Consider the following 18,384-nt stretch of genomic DNA (forward strand, 5'->3'; position numbering starts at 1 on the left):
CGTGTTGAAGTATTTTGTAAAATAATTGATTGGCAATTGCAAGAACTCAATGATCGTTTTCATGAGGTAACAACCGAGTTGCTTTATGGAGTTGCTTGTTTGAATTCGGTAGACTCATTTTCAAGTTTTGATATCCAGAAAATAATGAGAATGGCTGAATTATATCCTGATGACTTTGATGAACTTAGCATCTGTGCACTTGAGAATTAACTAGCAAATTACATTATTGATGTCCGTGATATCGATAAAAGGTTCTCTGATTTACATGGGCTTTGTGATCTTTCAAAAAGATTGGTTCAGACAAAAAAACATTCATGTTATCCTCTTGTATTTCGTTTGGTGAAATTCGCTTTGCTTCTGCCAGTTGCCACTGCATCCGTTGAAAGAGCTTTTTCGGGAATGAAATTTATTAAGAATGAGTTGCGAAGTCGAATGAATGATGACTTCTTGAGCGGTTGCATGGTTCCTTTTATGGAGAAGGATGTGTTTAAGGATGTTTCAACGGATGATATTATTTTGTCTTTTCAAGCAATGAAACCTCGTCGAATAGTATTGTAAACGTGCTTGAGAAGTATTAGCACTGACCTCTTTTTGGAGTTTGTAGTTAGCACTCTAGTCCTAGAGTGAGACATTACGAAGTGCTAATTTTTTTTGTTCTAGTTAGCTCCATTTTTTGCTCTACTTAGCATCCTAGTTCTAGATTGACATATTGTAAAGGGCTGACTTTTTGTTTCACTGTAATCACTAATGTAAGTTTCGGATTTCTTGTAACGAAACAAACTTTTTGTACCTATAAACTATATACTACTACTTCCTTGAAATTTTATTTTGTTGGCTTATTTACACGTTTATACTTTTTATTTTTCGAACACCCTGAACGAAAATCCTGGGTCCGCTACTGCTCTAAAGGTGTTTTTCTTCAACTAAACTTGATATCATATTTTATGAAAATCAAATGCAGATGCTTATACGCCAATATTGATCTCCATTGGTCGTTACCATAAAAGGACTCATGAACTTAGTGTTGAAACCCAATTTTGGACCTCCACAATATAAATTAATCATTGCGCTTCTTAAATTCCAAACGATTTAAAATAATTAGTTTTTATAGAGTTCCAAATATTTTTCAAGTTTTGAAGTCGTAACACCCTAGAAAATTTTTGAACTAAGATTCGAACCCTTATTTGTAGTGAGTGAGATTTTTGCAAGGAATTTAAAATTTCTTGAGTGTTAAGTTCACTAGATGTAGCACCTTGAGTTCGAAAAAGAACTAAATTGAAAATAGCAAAATCTGAAATTTTGCAAGTTATAATTAAGTTATGAGTTTTGGGTCAAATTGAAATGATCATAACTCCTAGCACAGGATGATTTAGATGTGCTACAAGATACCGTAGAAAATACCTTTGAATTATCTTTCCAACGCCGCCGAGTTTGCTAAGTTTCAAGGTCGGATGAGTGAGATATGGCCTTTTGAAGTTAGGTTGTCCAGTTAAGGAAAGTTAGCCGAAAATAGTGAGGGGTATTTTGGTCTTTTCATTACCCAATCAGATTTAATTCGTTTTTAGAAATATTTAGGGGTATAATCCTATTAGGTTCAGTTTTATAATCCTAATATACGCCTAGAGTTTTAGTTGAGAGTTCAAGAAGAGAAAAGAAGAAAAGAGGAGAAGAGGAGAGGATCAAGCGTTCGTCGAGATTCTTGCATGTTGTTGCAGATTTTCGCCATGGTTTTGATCCCTAAGAGGTATATAAGCTTCCATAGTGTTGGGTTAGTTCACCCACATCCCAATCATGTTAGTTTCATCGCAAATATCATTCTTCAAGTTGAAAAATTTCAGTTCTTGATGAGTTCTTGATAGGTGTTCTTGAAGTTCATTCTAAATCTTGTTGTGTTGGGTTTTGGATGACTTCTTGAGATCAAAGTGAGTGTTTTAAGGGATGTATTGAGGAGATTAGAGTGTACTTATGTTAAGTAATCAATTCTAAGTGATTAGGGAAGAAACCGTTCGATTCTAGGCGAGTTAGGGTGGGAAAGCGAGCAAAGAAATTCGTCGGACTTTCTGGGTTGGGGCCTGGCGTGTCGTGCCAGCCAGAGCGCCCCAAAGTAGGCTCTGAATGTTAGGGGCTGGTGCTCCGTGCCACCCATAGCCCCAGGGTCTCCTGCCCCATCAAGTTTGTCTTCGATTGCTCCGTTTGAGTTCATTTAAAGTGCACCTTCACTCCCTTTCGATTCTAACTACTCTAAGCTACTTCTAAACACCTAAAATCATTCCTAACATGATCATAACCTTGAATTCATAATTCAAATTCAAGGTAGAGATGAGAGTTACGTTTTTCAGAATTCTTTCGACCAATCAAAGAAAGTCCCTTTAAGTCGTTTTGTGGAGTTTTCTACAACTTCTAGTAACTTGTTTCAAGACTCAAGTGAGTGAGCATGAAAGTGAGGAGAATGTATTCATGAGTGTACACTATCACCTAGATCCTTCATATCATAAACCATAATTCTTGAATTCTTAATTCACATTCAAAATAGAGTTAAGAGTAGAGTTCAAGAAAGCCTTAGAGTTCAATTGTGAATCCTCTGAGATCAACTATCGATTTGAACTAAGTTTTAAGGAAGTAAGTAAGAGAATGAGAATAGTCGTATACACGAGTTCTATATTATTATGTATACCCTCGAGTCGAGTCGTTCATGCCCATAACTTCCGCATGAACTCCATCAGTTGAGTACCTTTGAGAGGAGTAGTATCTTCAAGTTCTAAGTCTTGAGTATTGAGTTCCTAATCCCCTTTGAGATTATATTTCGAAGCATGGGACTATTACATGTTATCCATGAAGTCTTTGAGTTGAATTGTTCATTCCCATAATTCCGCATGAATCCTATAAGTCGAGCAGTCTTGAGAAGAGAAGTATCTTTGAGTCCTTGAGTTGAGTCGTTCATGCTCATAATTCCGCATGAACCCTCTGAGTTGAGCATTCTTGAAATGAGTAGTATCATTGAAGTTCTTGAGTTCCAAGTATTTGAGTTCTATCTATGGTTATTGAAAACCTTGCATTCAGTCGTTCATGTCCATCATTCGACATGAACCACATTTTAAGAAGTCTTTTATAAACGTTTTAACTTTGTATTAAGACTTAAGTTTTGAGTTCAGTAAAGAATAAAGTTGAAGTTCTTTTCTTCAAAAGTATATGGGGACTAAGTATTCCCAAAGAGATTTAAAATGTTTTCACATTTAAATAAGAACGGAAACTGAGATTTCCAAAGAGCCTTCGGGCCTGTTTTTAGAAAATAGTAGTTGCTTTCTAAATGAAGCAAGAGAGGAAACTGAGATTTCCAAGATAGCTTTTGAGCTAAGTTTTGAGCACTAATCTCAAATCACAGAAAGAAGTATGTTTTTAAAACATAAAGATCTAGTATATTTTGGGGAGTAGTATTGAGCACCGATATGGGAGAGAGTTCAGATAACTCACAGCCCCCCATAAACCCATGTAGCCATCATGGTATAAAAGGGTCATACTTTTAGATGAATCCTTTACGCATAGACTAGTGGATCCACTTAGTAGTTTCAGGTTCTTTTACATGTGGCAAGGTATAGGATGCGCTGGCAGCGTGAGGAAGATCGTTGTATCATCACTATAGCTCTTAAGCGATGGTTGTCGGTTAGAGAAACTCTCACAGAAGTTATTTGTATTCTTATATACACAATTATTTGTATTTTTACATACATTTCAGAGTTTTAGTGTATCTTTGCATACACCCAGAGTTGACTTCATGTTTTAAACAATTTTTCTTTATGTTGCACTTTTTTTAAAACGACTTTATATTGAAATGAGTTCAGTTATGTTGAGTTGAGTATCCAGAGTTAAGTTAGTCTTCCGCTTGTAGTCAGCCAGGATGAGGGTTCGCTTGGGGACCAGCAATGGTTCTTGAGTGCCGGCCACGTACAGGGTGTAGACTCGGGTCGTGACAGAAGTAATTTTGGTCTCTTTTATAATTTTTTAATAATGAATATGTTTTTATATAATTAGCATATTTTATAATTATTTGAAGATTATCTCAAGAGATTTTACATTTTTCAGTTAAATATTTCACTAATTTATTCTAGTTTAAATTGTGTTTATATTTTGAGTCAATTAGTTTTGTTATTAAATTAATTATTTTATTTGGTTAAGACTAAGAAGCTTATTAATTAATTTTTATTAATTCGTCTTATTTAACTTTTAGTTGAATTCACCAATTAATTCAAATTGGCTATGTCCTCAACTCCACTTGGCCAAATTTGTAATTCATTTGGCTATTTTTCAAAATTCAAATCTAACTAATATTTTGCTCCATTTCTTGAACCATTTCAGACCAATTTGGAGCCCATTTCAGCCCACTTCTTCTCATAAAATGTCAGCCCAATATTCAATAATAATCAGCCCATCGTTCAATTCTTTACAACTGCATACATTCCAGCAACCCAACTCAATGCAAATGACTCAACCCATTCCTTTTCACAGTAACAATACAACGATCCAAACAATACAGCAGCGGTACAACGCCAAAACAATTCAAAACCCTGCGAACCCATCGCGACCCGAGTCCAGTATCTCGACCCAGAAATTGCTCAGCCCGCGTCCCTCTCCTCTCTCCTTATTCGTTCGTACCGAGATCGTTGGAGAATAATCCAGATGTTTCCATCTTGTGCTTCATTCGTGCTTGCTCCTCGAATTGGACGGTTCTCCTCTTCAATCCGTTGGAATTTGTACAAGAGTGGAACTGGCAGCCTTATCTCTTCAGGAGGGAGAGATTTTGAATTTCAAATTCGAATTCACCCAATTCAACCCGAAATTCCCCCCTAATGCCGTGCCTTAATTTCCTCCTATAATACCCCTCTTCCATTGATCGTGGGGTTGGATTTTTACTGATAGGAAGTAGCGGTTAGCAAGAGATAGATAGTGAATATACTTGAAAATACATTCCAAAATAGAGAAGCTAACTCGTTTAGGATCTTAGTTTCGTTTCTTTTGGTGTCGTCCATTGTCCTCTCAAGGTCATTTGAACTCGAGGTAGTTGTTCGATTCTGCCCAGGTTCCCTGTTTGTTGTTCATATTCAAGTTTGTGTGGTGGTGGAAGCTCATCCTCTCTAGCTCGTCCGGTCCCAGTCGCTGCTCGTTAAGAGGTAAATAACTCATGCTCCTTTACTCATTCTGTTTCTAGTAAATGGTGATGTGTTCTTTGATGGATTCTGAAATGCTCTTACTTGAAGTGTTCGACTCTTAAATGGTTCTTTCTTTCTTTATCCTCATCTTATTTTCATCAAGATTGGAGCGTGGGTTTCGTTTTCAAGATGATTTAATGTCTATCTTGAAGTCAATTTCGTTTCATGGTATTCTCGACTTGTGGCTGTTATGTCAGCTTCAAATTTTGGTTTATTAGTTTGTTGATAGCATTGATACCACCTTATTCTTATTTGTTGAAATATTGTTTACTGTTTTGTTATGTGTTTGAAGGTGCCAAGTGAATTATGCGGTTGCATATTTAACTTCTTATGGGCATAAGTTGAATTTTTGGGATTGTGTTCTTTAAAGCATGTTTAAAATCCAGTTCAGGAAAATTTCAGTTCGCTTGTTTCGCATTATGTGTAGTTCAAATATGCTTGCACTTAGCAGATTTTTAAGTAATAATATTGAATAAAATTAGTTCATCATCAAGCCTAGTTCATGTTCATTCATAGTATCATTTTTTCTAAAACCCCATTGTAGTGTTAGTATTCATGTGATATTTATTGGGTTCGTTTGAATGTATTAGGCAGTGTTTGTTGATGCCTTATTATGAAAGTCTCGTGTATGTGGGTTATTACTTTGGCATGATCTTCACACTTGAAATAAGCATGCCTATCCCTCCTCTCTCCTTTTATAAAGTTGCAGGATGATGAACTCTTGTTCCTATTCATGCCCAAAATAGTGATAGTTCTTTGGGGTGTTTTACTCTAATTCAGTCATTGGAGTGAAATTTTGTTGCCTTGATTTTTTGGGAAGCTTCCTTAATTGCATATCTTGTTCCAATCGAGTAGATAGTGAATAGTTAGTACGTTAAGAATTATTTGGGTATTAAGTTTGATCATTATTGACTTAGTTGTTTTGTTGCTTACTAATAGCCTTAAATGCTCATGTAAATAATGTCTTATCATGTGTAATTTGGATTATGCCTTGCCATAACTTGCCTTTTTTGATGACTTAAGGTCTTGAAGCTATAGTACATGTGCTTATTTAATGCTTTATTTTAGTGCTCCTTTATTTATATTGAGTCAATGGGTAGTTGCTCATATGTTTTTATTTCTTATGTTTGCATGTGAATACCATTGAGTCTATTGGACTCCTTTGTCTTTATCCACATTTCGGATTGGCCGTGAAGGTCCAAATCATCAATTCCTTTGAATCTGCCTCGTCAAAGATGTGAAAATTGAAGTACAGGGTTGGAGATCAATTTTACAGGTGTCCGAGAGTCAAGAGGAGGCTGTATACATGATGTATACAACAGAATACGTGGAATATACAGTGATATACACTCACTGTATACACCAAATGTAGCAGCGAAAATGGGCCCAAAAGACCCCAAAATTTAGGTTTTATATTGTGTTATGATTGGGCCAAAGGCCCACATTTTATTTGGTTATTATTTTGTTAGTTTAGGACAGGTATCAAGTATTGGGCCAAAAACTCAAAATAGGCCCAAGTACGGCCCAAATCATCCGTTAAAAGTTTAGTTCATCTGTGTCATTCCCATTTGAGAAAAGGCTCATCCATGCCATTATTTGTCAACTGAAATGGCATAGATAAGCCAAACTTTTAACAGATGACATAGATGATTTTTTTCTAAAGTTCAATGGCATATAATTTGAACCTTTTTCCTTTTTAAAAAATGATTTAATTAATGATGTAGATGAATCATAATTGACCACGTGTAAAAAATAATTTTACAAAATTAAAATTGTTTTTAGTTAACAAATAATGACATATATGAGCCAAACTTTTTCAAAGGCGAAATTCATACCCCCATCTGAGATTCACAATTTTAATACAAAACAATTCATTCATTTAGTGCATGTAGTACACATGTTTTGTCAACCATCAGAGCAATGTTATCCGTTAAAAGTTTAGCTCATTTGTGTCATTTTTATTTGAGAAACGGAAAAGGGCCAAAAATGCCCTTCTACTATTCGAAAAGGATTAAAAATACCCCTCATCCATCTATTGGGCTAAAAATACCTCTCAGTCAATCTTTTTGGTCCACTATTACCCTTTAAAATAACAACCTTATATTTTTTAATTATTATTATTATTAATTATTACGTGGCATCTTTCTATTGGATAAAGTTTAATTTCAACCCACCAAACTTTCTCTTATCCCCACCCACCCATATTGACATCCCTTGACCCACAGCCAAATACAAGATCCATTAAAAATTAAGAAAATGGAATCATCTCTTCCCCCTAAACCTAATATCCTATTTTTCTTCTTCCCCTTTTCTTATTAAGCAATTTCAAGATTAATCTCAAGTGAAATATAGATTTAGTTTTTGCATCTCCATGCAAAGAATGTTCAGAATGAAATCATCTGCTAAGATGCAAAATTGGTGCGGCTTATGTCAGATGTTAGGCCTTACATAAAACTAATCTTTTAATTTTAAATTTTAATTTCTGTTAGAAGTCTTGGCATTTCGGATTACTTCAATGAGCTTCTCTTACCTTACATGATGTACGCTGGTGAGGATTACATTCACAGTTGCAAAATGTCAAAAAAGGGCAACTTATACTGAAAATATATAAGCACACTTGTACCAAACTTATAGTGAAATTGATCTTGAAATTGCTTAATAAAAAGAGGGGAAAAAGAAAAATAGGATATTAGGTTAAGAGGGAGAAGAGATGATTCAATCTTTTTTATTTTCAAATGGATCTTGTATTTGGGTCTAGGTCAAGGGATGTCAATATGGGTCAGGTCCTATGAGAAAGTTTGGTGGGTAGGAATTAAATTTTATCCAATAGAAAGACGCCACGTAATAATTAATAATAATAATAATTAAAAAATATAATGCTGTTAGTTTAAAGGGTAATAGTGGACCAAAAAGATTGACTGAGGGGTATTTTTAGCCCAATAGGTGGATGAGGGGTATTTTTAAACCTTTTCGAATAGTACAAGGATATTTTTGACCCTTTTCCGTTTGAGAAAAGGTTTATCCATGCCATTATTTGTTAACTGAAATGGCATAGATAAGCCAAACTTTTAACAGATAATATAGATGATTTTTTTCTAAAGTTCGATGGCATATAATTTGAACCATTTTCCTTTTTTTTTTAAATGATTTAATTAATGATGTAGACAAATCATAATTGACCACGTGTAAAAAATAATTTTGCAAAATTAGAATTATTTTTAGTTAACAATTAATGACATGAATGAGCCTTTTCTCAAATGAAAATGAGAGCCAAACTTTGAACGGATGACATAAAGCCTTCACTCAAAATTCGATGACATATTTGAGTTTTTTCCATTTTCAAAATAATGTTAAGTTATACAATGGAATTGAGTTTTTCAAAAAATAAAATAAAATTGAAGATCATGAGTTGTAAGTCTTTTTTTTTTACTTAAAAATAAATCAACTTTTTGTAAATATAATATATATTGCCACTACTCGTTTACTATTAACATGTAATGTGAAATTATATATATAAACTTAATTAGCATTTTAAAATTTATCAGACCCAATTCATATAGTAATAAAATATATAGTAAGCCACCACATGATGTTTATTTAAAAAGTTAAATTTTATATATATATATATATATAACTAGCATTTTAAAATTTATTTTCTCATCAAATTAACTTTAAAAAAAAAAGAAAAAGAAACATCATAACTAATTTAGAGTGGAGGGAGTAACGTGAAAGATAGCTAATCCATTGACTGTCTCTTAATAATTATATAAAATGATGTAATTTATGGAAACGTACACTCTTATTTGCTTTGCTAATTATGATGATGTGTATGAGCTCAATATTTGTTACATAATTTATTTTTAAGTGGTATCAATTAAATAACATTAAATCATCTTATTAAGTGTAGAATAAATATTGGATAAGTATTTAGTTTTGATAAATTTAAGTGTTATTGATTAATTAATTAATTTAAATTTTTACTCTAAAATAGATTGTACTATATTTGTATGGTAGTAAGTCGTCTAAATTTTTTTGCACAAATCTAATAATGTGAAGATGTACATTAAGATGTTCATTATTAAAGTATTTTTTGTCAAAATTAGTTGATTTTATACTCAAAGTAGTTATAAAATATACACAAATATTACCACATTCAAAAGAATAAAGTTATAACTAAAGAATATGAATTTAAAATTAAAGAACATAGCTAAAACTAATTGTACGATAATTAAATTAAAGTAGAACAAAAGTAATAATTTTTTATTTTTTTTTCCGAAAATGCTCTTGCTGAGCAGACACGTTGATAGAGACGTAGCTGCTTCAGCTTCAAACTCTGTGTTAAATAATAATATAATATAATTTGCTTTATATATAGCTAATATTTGGACCAAATTACCCTCAAATTCTCATTCTTTCCTTCAATTCCATACATGAGAGGCAGATTTAAAAAATTTAATACATAATTCTACGGAGCTTTGTTTTTTAGAGTATTTTCATTCACTACTTGATCAAACTTAAATATTTTGATTCATATATGTTTATTATGCATGACTGGTTTAATGTACATCATAAAATAATGCATTACTACTTTAATATATATACATCATGACTAGTTTATGTGATAAAATAGTGATACTAGCCATTTACTACTTTTTATGGTATCTTTTAAGTGATTTTCCAACCTTTTAAATTTGATTCGAAATAAATGATTTTCTTCAGAAAATCAAATTAAGTCTAAGGATTTTTTTTCTTTTTAAAATTAACCTTGTTTAATAAATAGTTGAACAAATTTCTAAGAAATCTTTAAGGAATGATATTATACTCCTTCCGTCCCAAATTGATAATTACTTTAATTGTAAAAATAAATAAATATAGCTCTAAAAATTTAAGATTCAAGTTAGCCGTTTGAAACTCTGAATACACAAATCAGGTATGCTATCCAACTAAACTCGACGTTTCAGACTTAAGGCTCCTTGACCTGAAGCCTCTGAAAACCGCAATAAACTAATTTTCATCCAAAAATATCAAAATGACCTCGGAACCTTTGAAATTCAACCAAGACCTCACCTAGGTGTAAAATCATCCCCCGAATCCAATGAAACCGTTGAAAACTCTACGGTCCAAATCCTTATAACAACTCCTTAACAAAAAAAAAACAACTATACTCCTAGACCAAATTCTGCATTTCAGAGTTGATAGATCTAACGGAATCTCATTTTGAGACTCGTAGCTCCGATTGTTACTAAAATTCATTCTTAACCACTTTAAGTCTTCAAAACTCTAAAACTTTCAAAAAAATCTCAACTTTTCAATCAAATTTCAAAATAGACTTCATAAACTTATCAAATATGACTCGAGACAACTATCGGGAGGGATAAAATGATAATTTTTTGAAATTTCCAAAAATGACCTTTAGAATCATTACAACTAATTATTATTTTTATGTAGATTTTAATAGGGAAAAATGTCAGAAATATATCCAAACTTTGATCGAAATTGCTGTAACAATACCAAACTTTGGAAAGAACCTTTTACTCCCATGCACTATTTAATAGTGTATTTTAAAGCTATATATGCACTCACGTGAACATCATAAATATTGCATAATTATAAATAGTAATATGTCCACATGGACACATCTATACCTTTAGAATACACTATTAAATAGTTCAGGGGGTAAAAGGTCCCCCATAAAATTTGAAATCGTAACAACAATTTCGACCAAAGTTGGAGTATTTTTCAGACATTTTTCCCATTATAATAATAACAATTAGTACACAATTATTCCTTATTGACTTCTAATTTTTTTTAACACATCTGGACTCTAGTTGTTATTAAATATATAACAAGTTTAATTTTTTTTAAAAAATCTTTCCATTTTTGTACTATAAATCTGCAGCCCTTTTACTATAGAGGACAAGCAAGAGCAATAAGGAAAGGAAAAAAACAGCTAAATTAAACCAAAAAAGTAAGTTCTCTACATGTTTCATTCTATGATTACTCAAGAATTCAATTACATTCTTTGTTGTCTCAAGTTCAATAATAAAGTTGATTATTTTTTATATGGTTACTAAATTAATAATTATTATTTCATATAATTACTTTTTTGTTTGAAATAAATTGAAATCAAGAAAAAATATAACTTTTTGAGATAATAAATATTAATTGAATGAACATATATAAATGTAACCCTCAAATAATGTCTAATTTGGATTAATATACTGCATTTTAAAATAATAATTTAAAGTTAGAGTTTTCTTTTTAGTCAGTCCCAAAAAGAATGACACATTTTTATATTAAGTAACAATTTAACTATAAAATGTCTATTTTACCCTTAATGAAATGATTTACAGCCATACAAATTTTTATCATTCATTTTGGACCACAAGTTTTAAAAGTCTTCATTTCTTTCTTAAACTCCGTACCGAGTCAAAGTACCTCACATAAAATGAGACAGAGGGAGTAATAAATTTTCATTGTTAAGAACTGCAATAGCATTCAAAGATTTATGAATTTATGATAAAATATTTATTCTTCATCGTTGTTCACGTAATAACTTTAACTATAAAAATTACATAGTAAAATCATTGTCTTACTTACTTTTTTTTTTATTTGATTACATGAAAGTCTTTTTTTAATACATTTCATCTAATAATTAACTCTTTATTTTCGAAATGTGTCTTTGGTAGGACTTACAATTGAAGGAATTAAGTTATCAAGAGGGATGGCACACTCCATTAAGATGATGTCAATAGATGACCAAATTCCACTATTTCCTCAAATTGAAATAGAAGAGGTGTCAACTATTAACTAATTTTTCATCATTTGGGTGAAAATCATTTACCATCATCAACTTTGGTTTAAAAATCAACCCTCCCTCCCCCACCTCCCTAAATTTTGAAAAATAGTTATTCTCCCCTTTTCATTCTATGCAAAGTTTATTTTACCCTTATCATTATTAATCATCCACCATTTGTGTTACATCTTTTTACATTATATATAATATTTTTATTTTTTAACCTATGTATTTATAAATTTTATTTAAGTTCATTAACATTACAATATAAGGTGAATAATCATTTTTATAAGTTTGTAATTACAAATTTTAATGTTAATTTTTATGATTGTTATTTTAAAATTACATGCATTAAGTACATACGTATATATATATATATATATTTTTAACAACGTATATATGTATTATGTGCATGCATATGTTTTTTTTTGGTAAGTAAAATTTTATTTACCTAGTGAAACGTTACAAAATAGAAAGAACAACATGTATGGACATCAGTTCCATCCTTGCTAAGACTCAATCTTCAAATCTAATTGGCTACCCTTTACATTATCCATTGCCATTTTATACACAAGTGTTGTGCTGCCTTTACCCTTCATATGTTTAATTTTCCATTGAACCTCAGTTGTCCAGTGCATTGTTTCTCTGTTGGTTCCTATCCAATTCAGTATTTTGCTCCACACTTCTGCAGAATATGAGCATTGAAAGAATAGGTGGTCATGATCCTCATTAATCTGCTGACTTAGAGGGCATAAAGGGGATTGTATCATACCCCATTTAGTCAACCCATTTTTAGTACTGTTAGGTACATGATGAACAACCATTAAAGAGCTCCCACATTTGTCCGGACAAGTGATCTCCAACTCTACCTTTTCCATTTTACCCCTCATCTGCTTTGCCTATGGAGTATTTTTTCCATGTCTCTTATATATGCCTCAGTATAGCCAGCCTCTTGGAGATGTTGAGCTACTTTTAGGATTCTTTGTACCACCCAAGAAACTTGTTTTGCATGTATGTTTCACACATCATTCTGCCCATAATAGCTATGTATCCAAGCAACACATAGCTTATCTTTTTCTGACATACATTCCATAGCAGGTTCCCAATTGCAGCTTTATTCCATGTGTAAATATCAAAAAATTGGGAACCTCCATTTGACTTGGGACAACACAATTTGTCTCATGCAATCAAAGCCTTCTTTGAGGTCTCTATTGTCGGTCCATAAGAATTTGCTGAGCTCTATTTAGCATTCTTCCCTTCCTCATTACAGCGGTATCTACATTTGGCAAATAATTTGCAGCCTTTCCAAGTAATCCTTGATAAAAATACAGCGTCTCTTCCTCAATATCTTCTTGAGAATGCACAATTATAGATGCAGCAGTAGTTGGCATGTGAAGCATCTGGTCAGCATTTCCTATAGCCCTATGCCCCTATCAATCCTGCCCCAAATGTGTCCATTTGTCCAAGTGTATGAGCCACCAACTGTTGTCATCTCATTCATCCCATTTAAATTTTCCTTATTAACGTGTAATAGAGAGCATTTGCAAAATCTCTTAAATCATTGCTCTAACTCTTCAACGTGTTTCAAGAGGTTTCAACATTAATATATATCGATATAAAATCAAAATTTGACTTATCTATACAATGTAATTTCCGACAAAGGTGTGATTCTTGAAAATCGTTGGAAAAGGGTAGCGCTATCCCTGCTAACACATTTACTAATCACGACTTTACACCTACATGCAGTGCATAAGACAAGACCAAACCATCTCAAGTCATTTTTGATATTGACAAGTTTGTGGGATCATAGAATCTTAACAATTTTTACAATATTCATTTTGTGAATGTGTTATAGTTTAATAGAATCAAACTATATTCCTTTCTGATCTAATATGAATACTTTTCATTAGCTACAGATAGAAGAAGGAGGTGAAGTGAATTGTTCAATTGAAATAGACCAAACAAATAATGATGAAGATCCATTAGGAATGCAAACAAAGAAATCTCTAAATGAAAGATGTATGAATTTGGAAAAGTCGTCTTTCGAATCCACTACCATATTCAAGGTGACTGTGGGGCTGAGTGAATCAAATCCTGATGCTTATAAGCCAAAATTGCTCTCCATTGGTCCTTACCATAAACACGATTCTAAACTTGGCTCGATGGAAAAATACAAGTTGTGTTACCTACAACGGTTTCTCAAGCGAAAAGGAGGGTTTCATGATGTGAAAAGTTGTATTAGTGAAATGGATAAACTAAAAGATGATGCACTTAAGTGTTATGATGATATAGGGGGGTTAATAGATAGTTGCAATATTGTTGAATTTTTTTTAGAAATGTTGTTGCTTGATGGATGTTTCGTGGTTGATTATCTTCGAGAGCAATGTAAGATCCTTCGAACTGGAGAAGACATGATTATCAACAGAGATTGCATAAGAAATCAACTAAAGCGAGACTTGTTGCTGGTAGAAAATCAACTTCCTTTCTTTGTCCTAACCAAGCTTTATGAAATGTCAAAGGAGCAATGCGAGGAACCATTGATAGAGATGGTGGAGTGGACCTTTTCTCTTGATAAATCATCTATAGAGTCTGAAGGTAATGAAAGAAAATTCAAACATTTATTTCATGTAGTACACATATGCATGTCATGTCGACCTTCAAAGATAAAAAGTAGCAATACAGCAGAACAAATTATTGTCATTGGAAGCTTATTTGGGATCCCTTCACAAACAAACAGGAGGAGGAATAATACGGACCAGAACATGATGTGGAATAAGGTCATGCCAAATGCAACAGAACTTTCTGAAGCTGGAGTTAGCTTTGCAAATGTTGGAAATATTTTTGTGAGGTCATTAGACAACGTCAATGACAATGATCTTAAGGATAGCACAAGTTTATTTGATATAAAGTTTGACAATGCATTGATGACAATCCCTTGTTTTCGAGTCGTTGATGACACAGAAACCTTCATGCGAAATCTTATTGCTTACGAACAACAGTGTTCTGATGTAAATCATAGATATTTCAGTGATTTTGCAGTTTTCATGAGTTGTCTTATTGACTCAGAAAAAGATGTGAGTTTGCTTCGTATGAATGGAATCATTGTAAACAAGATAGGAAAGGACAAAGAAGTGGCTAGCTTCTTTAACAAAATTGGGAAAGGGGTCGCCATTTCAGACAACTTCTATTATGAAGAAGAATGCAAAAAAGCTGTTCAACATTGTGAACAATCATGGAACATAATGAAGGCAAATTTGAGGCACAATTTCTTCAATAGTCCTTGGGTAGGAATTTCAACTGTGGCAGCCATCATACTCCTCTTACTCACAGCTACACAGACCGTTCTAGCTATCATAAGTTTTTTGAAGTAGTTGCTTTAATTATGTGTCATTGTTGGTTTGTGAAGTTAATCCATTGCTAGTACAAATAAATAGGGGGACAATGGATCCCCTTGTCTTACTCCTCTCCTTGTTTTAAAAGGTGTTGTACTATGTCCATTAATCTGAATGGAGTATATGACTATTGTAACACGTTGCATTATCCACTTAGTGACTCTAGGTGGCATTTTGAGTTCCTCTGGTATCTGCTCCAAAAAAGTCCATTCCAGAGAATCATAGCCTTTTTTCATGTCAATTTTCAACATACACCTTTTAGAAATCTCGTCTCACATATCCTTTTACAATTTCATGACTCAGTATCACATTGTCATTCAAAACCCTTCCTGGTAAATGTTGATTGATTAGGATCCACAAGACTCTCCATGACCAGTTTAAACCTAACAGTGATTACTTTAGCTATAACTTTGTATATTGTTGCGCAACATGAAAATGATCTGTTTTCACTTATTCTAGCTTGGTTTTCCACCTTAGGTATAAGTGTTACAACAGTACAATTAATAGGTTGGAACATCTCACCAGTGTCAACGAAATTTAAGACTGCTTGTGTAAGCTCCTCCCCCACTATTGACCATTCTCTTTTGTAAAACACAACATTTAATCCATCTTGTCACAGATGTTTCCACTTCATTCCTTGTTACTGGAGCTGCTATCTGAATTTGTTGAGCTCTATTTAGCATTCTTCACCTCCTCATTACAGCGGTATCTACATTTGGCAAATAATTTGCAGCCTTTCCAAGTAATCCTTGATAAAAATACAGCGTCTCTTCCTCAATATCTTCTTAAGAATGCACAATTATAGATGCAGCAGTAGTGAGGCTTGTGATAGTATTCTGGTCCACTCTATTTCTCATATGAGCAAAGAAGTATCATATATTAGCATCACCTAGGTTCAACTATTGCACCCTGGACTTTTGTCTCATAACACTTTCCTTAACCGAATTCCACTTCTCCAGTTGTTTCCTCAGTTCCTTTTCTTGCTCCCTAGTAGCATGCACCATTTTATGGTCTAGCATATTACTTGGTGAAGTTGCTCTCTGTTTTTCCGGATTTTGTCCTTCACCCTTCTGAACACAGAATTGTTTATCTCTTTCAGTACATAATTCATTTTTTGAGCTTCCACCAGTCCAGTGCCAGACACAAAGGGGAGTGATCAGACATTCCGGATCTTAATATCTTTACCTCTATTGTTGGCATGTGAAGCATCTGGTCAGCATTTACTATAGCCCTATGCCCCTATCAATCTTGCCCCAAATGTGTCCATTTGTCCAAGTGTATGAGCCACCAACTGTTGTCATCTCATTCATCCCATTTAAATTTTCCTTATTAACGTGTAATAGAGAGCATTTGCAAAATCTCTTAAATCATTGCTCTAACTCTTCAACGTGTTTCAAGAGGTTTCAACATTAATATATATCGATATAAAATCAAAATTTGACTTATCTATACAATGTAATTTTTCGACGAAGGTGTGATTCTTGAAAATCGTTGGAAAAGGGTAGCGCTATCCCTGCTAACACATTTACTAATCACGACTTTACACCTACATGCAGTGCATAAGACAAGACCAAACCATCTCAAGTCATTTTTGATATTGACAAGTTTGTGGGATCATAGAATCTTTAACAATTCTTACAATATTCATTTTGTGAATGTGTTATAGTTTAATAGAAACAAACTATATTCCTTTCTGATCTAATATGAATACTTTTTATTAGCTACAGATAGAAGAAGGAGGTGAAGTGAATTGTTCAATTGAAATAGACGAAACAAATAATGGCGAAGATCCATTAGGGTTGAAAACAAAGAAATCTCTAAATGAAAGATGTATGAATTTGGACAAGTCGTCTATGGAATCCACTACCATATTCAAGGGGACTGTGGGGCTGAGTGAATCAAATCCTGATGCTTATAAGCCAAAATTGCTCTCCATTGGTCCTTACCATAAACACGATTCTAAACTTGGCTCAATGGAAAAATACAAGTTGTGTTACCTATAACTGTTTCTCAAGCGGAAAGGAGGATTTCATAATGTGGAAAGTTGTATTAGTGAACTTTTCTTTTGACAATTAAATATATATATCATAAGACCTCTAATAAAAAATCATTAATGATTAACATTTTATATTTTAAATCTCTAATTGAAAAGTCAACAATAAAAACCTCTCTTTTCTAGGGATTTCAATATTCTATTTTTTCCTCCTAGTCTTCTCTTTCAACTAGAATACTGCCTCTCGTTTTGCTGCTTGCCTAATGCCTGCTCCTGCTTGCTGTCGCTGCTCGCTGCCGCTGGTGGTCCTCCGACCTCCGCAGATCATTTCATTCTATCCTCCATTCGTGATTCGACCATTGATGGCAACCTCTGTAAGTTCTTGTATTTTTTGTTTTTTTTTTTAAAAAAATCAGAATTCTATATGTGCAGTGTGCCAAAAATAATTTTTGTGAAGAAAGAGTGTTTTTGCTTTGATTTGTGTTTATTGTTAGTCTTTCTAATGTTAAATTTGTGCTTGCTCTCCATTTTCACTTTCAGGAACCGAAGACAATTCTAAAGGAATTGAAGAACTTGTAGAATTTTTGAATGAGTTGTGCTACTTTATTATCATTTTATAGATATGTACTTTAAATTTGTTTCTTATGATAAGTTGTAATTGTAAGAAATTATTTGAACTAAGGATTTTTTTGTCAACCCATTTGTTATTCAATTCGTTCATATATGATCCGACCCGACCGATTTATTTATGGATATTATTAGTGTGATTAATTTATTTTTTTGAACCCTATCGATAGAATTTGTCACGATCCGATTTATCAAGTCATGATGGCACCTACTATAACCCACCAGCAGGTAAGCCAACCCGAAACCCGGAACAACAAGTAATGGGTCTGAGGGTAGAAGTTAAACAAGAGTAGGAAAATAACAATATAAACAGGCGGAACCAACCCAAAACATATATACAAATAAAGATCCCTCCCAGAACCTGGAAGTCAC

The 18,384-nt window shown here is 33.0% G+C and overlaps 1 protein-coding gene across 1 annotated transcript; it reads left to right on the forward strand.

Annotated features, from left to right (window-relative positions):
* The first annotated feature begins 12,930 nt into the window (after positions 1-12,930).
* Positions 12,931-15,371, forward strand: LOC102581256 (UPF0481 protein At3g47200-like). Its single transcript, XM_015315010.1, has 2 exons — positions 12,931-13,011; positions 13,911-15,371. Exons 1-2 carry the CDS (start codon positions 12,931-12,933, stop codon positions 15,369-15,371), a joined length of 1,542 nt encoding a protein of 513 aa, XP_015170496.1.
* Positions 15,372-18,384: the final 3,013 nt, after the last annotated feature.

This window comes from Solanum tuberosum, unplaced genomic scaffold, assembly GCF_000226075.1.
Source record: "Solanum tuberosum cultivar DM 1-3 516 R44 unplaced genomic scaffold, SolTub_3.0 scf00330, whole genome shotgun sequence".
Classification (NCBI taxonomy): domain Eukaryota; kingdom Viridiplantae; phylum Streptophyta; class Magnoliopsida; order Solanales; family Solanaceae; genus Solanum; species Solanum tuberosum.

Excerpts from the sequence above, each read along its gene's own strand:
- LOC102581256 (XM_015315010.1), top strand. The coding sequence starts at position 12,931 with ATGCCTCAGTATAGCCAGCCTCTTGGAGATGTTGAGCTACTTTTAGGA. Across the intron at positions 13,012-13,910 it reads CCAAGAAACTTGTTTTGCAT|CTACAGATAGAAGAAGGAGG; the intron begins GTATGTTTCACA and ends ACTTTTCATTAG.